This window comes from Drosophila sechellia, chromosome 2R (assembly GCF_004382195.2).
Source record: "Drosophila sechellia strain sech25 chromosome 2R, ASM438219v1, whole genome shotgun sequence".
Lineage (NCBI taxonomy): Eukaryota > Metazoa > Arthropoda > Insecta > Diptera > Drosophilidae > Drosophila > Drosophila sechellia.
In genome coordinates this window covers 16,044,407-16,048,427 of record NC_045950.1, presented here as the reverse complement: position 1 = coordinate 16,048,427, position 4,021 = coordinate 16,044,407, and the positions used below count along the sequence as shown (strand labels likewise).

General features: G+C 43.8%; 1 protein-coding gene across 1 annotated transcript; it reads right to left on the bottom strand.

Moving 5' to 3' along the window:
* Window positions 1-659: 659 nt before the first annotated feature.
* On the bottom strand, window positions 660-1,699 carry LOC6610018 (microfibril-associated glycoprotein 4). Its single transcript, XM_032716395.1, has 2 exons — window positions 947-1,699; window positions 660-883 (listed from the first exon to the last, which is right to left on the bottom strand). Exons 1-2 carry the CDS (start codon window positions 1,279-1,281, stop codon window positions 763-765), a joined length of 456 nt encoding a protein of 151 aa, XP_032572286.1. The 5' UTR covers window positions 1,282-1,699; the 3' UTR covers window positions 660-762.
* Window positions 1,700-4,021: the final 2,322 nt, after the last annotated feature.

Genomic DNA, 4,021 nt, shown 5'->3' with positions numbered 1-4,021 from the left:
ACCAAAGGCATTTAGCCAGAAAATTCGTTGACCAGATGGGCGGAAGCAATGGCTTAGAGCACGGCAGTGCAGATTCTCACTCCCGACCATGAATATGCAAATATGAGGCTGTCATCCAGCTCATTTCCATTTCCATTCCCGTTGTACTCGTACGCTTTCCCATTTCCCTCAATTGGGTGAGTTGTTCATTAATTTGCTGACTGGGGAAAAGCTGGATCCTGAATGCCGGGATGTCATCACAGCTGCTTGGTTGACATCGATACGGCGACGGTTGACTTTGTTGGCTCTTAATTGATTGCAGCCATTTAGGCATCGTTCCCCTCACACCCAGAGTCATCCCCCTCCGAATCCTCACCATCGTCCTCATCGTGGTGGTGCGAATCTTTGCACTTGTCTTTGAATTAATTAAAGAGCGTGTTTTCAAGTCGGGGTGTTGGCAAAGCAGTTGCCATCGGACGAAAGTTATGAAAATTGCCTATGCACTCGGGTATTTATACAAGTTAAGTTGAATGCAGCGACACTTTTTATCACTTATAATTACTCCACAATAATTAATAACAAAGTGCACTCTATTGCAAGATTGTAGTACATTTTATTTATGGTTTCTAATTATATCTTATTTTGCATTGAGTACTTCAGTACAATCTGTTTTTCCAAGGTTTATATTACTAATTACTACTCGCTGTACTTATCTGAGCAAGAAGTACTGCAGTTTATGATCTTTTAAAAGGAACTAGAATCGATTTACATTTTTCCTTTAATTCAGCTTCGACCTGTCTTAAGGGAATAAGTGTAGTCTTGCCACTCGGCTGTGTTCCAAAAGACTCCTACGCCATCGTAGTCATATATCTGATCTCCAACCGAATAGATGCCATTTAGATTGCTGGAGATAATATAGAATACAGAATTAACAAGTTTCCTACATACATTTTGCTTGTGATCTCACCTAAAACCACATTTGTCCCCGTACCACCAGGCACCTTCCTTCCTAGCTGCGCATTTTTCAAGGTTATCCTCCTCGTATGTACTGAACTTGGCATGGAGATTATGGGTTAGTGCATCACCAGCATTGCCACTGTATTTCCCAAGGGATAGGAGTGAATAGCCCGAGTCCTCCTCATCCACCTCCAATCGATCGTAGTGGGCAAATCTCTGCTCTCCCTCAAAATCTTCCAACTGAATATGTAGCTCATACTGTTCCGATTTGGTGAGCTGATGAACCGTCTGCAGTCCAATAAAAAACTCCCCCGTTATGTTTCCAAAGCCCTCCCTATACTCCATCCATTTGCGGATAAAGTTGGTTTTGCCATTTTCTCGTCTCTGGATTACAATCCAACCAGGTCCCGCCAGAAGGCTATTGCAATAGACATTAACCTCTCCAATCGTAGGCACTTCGATGGATTTTACTCCGGTAAAATTCCCAAGTGCAGCGCAGCCACTTTGCTGAGAATAGAACAAATCCTTGATATTGGTTTTTAAAGTTACACCATTTTCTGCATTTTCAGTAGTAGTTGTAGTGCTTTCCGTATTTTTCAGTTGCAGGATCTTAATTAATTCCTCATTTGCCACTAGAGTGTTGTTACACGCGTTTAATTGGACTTCCAATCTTGTTAGAATATTTGTCTTTTGGGTTAGTAGGATCTTACATTTCTCGATCTCGACCTCTTGACTCTGTGATTTTTCTTGAGTTTTTGAACACTCAAGCAAATCATCTTTCATTTTATTAATTTCCTTACTTTTTAATTCGCTTATTTTTTTGGCTACGGTCTCAAGTGTCTTAAGATTGTCTATGAGAACGCCTTGAACTTTCGAGTTCTCTTCAAGTTGCACATACCGCTCTGTTAGCCTTCCAAGTAGGCTAATCAAGTATTTCAATGTAATGGATCCATTATCCCCGGTGTCTAAAACGAGTTCCCTGACTTTTTGAATTTTCTCCTCTTCGAGTGGCGTCAGTGGAACCTCGAACACAAGTCTGTAAGTAGACAGGCGAGGATGGTACGAACATGTGGAATGGCACACACTTAAAACGATCGCAATCAACACTAACTGAGGTGCAGCTCGCATTGCTTCTTCATGGAGCAATGAATTCAGACTGAAGTCGCCAATAAGCTGAGGAATATTTTATAGTCATTGCGTGAGGCTATCAAGGGTTTGCTCAAAAGTAACATTTAACTGGCTGCTATACATTCTAGTAATAATAAAAATACTAGGTGTGCACTACTTTATATAAAGATTTATTATTTGACAAGCATATATATTTTTTTTCCCAAAATGGCTACATAAAAATCGTTAAGATTTCCTTATTGAATGGCAACTTTAAGTTGGAGACTGGAAGCGGGAAAAAGGCAGCTTCCTACGGTTGCCACACCAATTAAATGGTTATATTTTATTAAAAGCGCGCTACAAAAGACACATTGCCTTTGCCAGTGGTGCTGGCAATACCATTGCCATGGCAAATAGACGCTGCGACTTTCGCTCATTTTGCGGTGCAACTGAGCGTATACGCAACGCGGGGGAAAAGTGCCTGGAAGAGCCACAATGGGCAGGTGTCTCGACGCCGTCGGTTGCCATAACGTCCGTGCTGACGTGGCACTACCCTCTCCTGATTCCAGACTTCAGACCCCAGCCCAGTCCCGAACCCGAACCCGATCCCGATCCCAGTCCGGATTTCAGACCGCCGCAGGTCGGGCCAGACAAACGCTGTTATTTATTCCGGATTTGTCTACCTTTCCCCTTTTTATTTATGTTTGGCAGACGCCAATTTTCATGGCGGTGGATGCAGCTCAGCTGCGTTGGTCTGCTGGTGGCCGCATCTTTCCCAGGGCAGCAAATCTGGCGGATTCCAGCATCCGCATATCCACGTGACTTTGGCTCCATCGCCATCTCCAACCCCTACTCCCTTCCTGGGCTCGTACTCCAACCAGGCGGAAAATAAAAGAAACCCAAACCCTCCTGTCGTCGCAGTTGCCAGCTCACCTTTGATTGTCTTAGAGCGGCATGCTGGTCAGCCAGTAATGAAATCTGCCCTTAAAAAGGCAAAGGTTGGGGATGGCCATCCCTTTGTTTGCTATCTCTGCACAAAACATTTTTGCTGTAAATATTTTAGCTGAAAATGCCTCTGCTACAGTGGCTTTTGTTTCTCGGTCTTTGTCTTGTGCGGAATTGAAACGTTTCGGATTGTTGCCAGTCAAAGTGCAAGCTCCTGGACTCTGTCTGTCATTTGGCTAAACACTTTAAGCGAACTATTTTCGGGAAGGACTTTTGATTAAAAAACTTTTTAGCCAGAGCAGAGCAGTGCAAACAAATTCAATAAGTGGCACTGCGAAAATCAATAGAAAATCGCCAGCAGATGCCAGAATTGCTAATCTAAGCCACAAAACACAGCCGCAGAATGGGAGTCGCACTATGGCTGGAATTTCAGAGGGTGCGGGAGGCACATAAATTCAAGATGTGGCCATAAGATTTATGACGATTGCGAACGTGAACGTGGAGTTTTCGGGGAAAGCCCCCTGAATAGACACCAATGTGGCAAGAAAGAAACGGCGGCAACATTTGTGAGCCTCTGGCCTTTGAGCTTTGGCGGAAAGAGCCGCGAAGGATGGGGGAACGCGAAGCAGGACTCTATGGCAAGATGGCCGGCAATTTACAGTAGGCATATAAAATACACATAAAAATTGAAACTGCTCTTCAGGCAACTTCAGACTTGGCGGCCGGCGAATGGGGCGTATACTTTACGCATTTTAAGTTTCAATTTCACAGTCGAATTTATGGCCAAAGATGCGGATGTGGATGCGCCATGGCTATTTTATGGCCACTTCCGCTGACCAAAGGTCTAAGTGATTTCTAACATAAAAACCTTACCTCCAGTCAGTGGGAGATGGCGCCTCTGATGAACTTCACACTACGCTAAATCAAATTTTTCACTCGCCCATTTCCGTGACGCTTAATGAAATCCGGCAAATATTTTTCCGTGCCATTTCCATTGCCAGCAATCAATTGTCAACGTCATCTCACTCCGCTT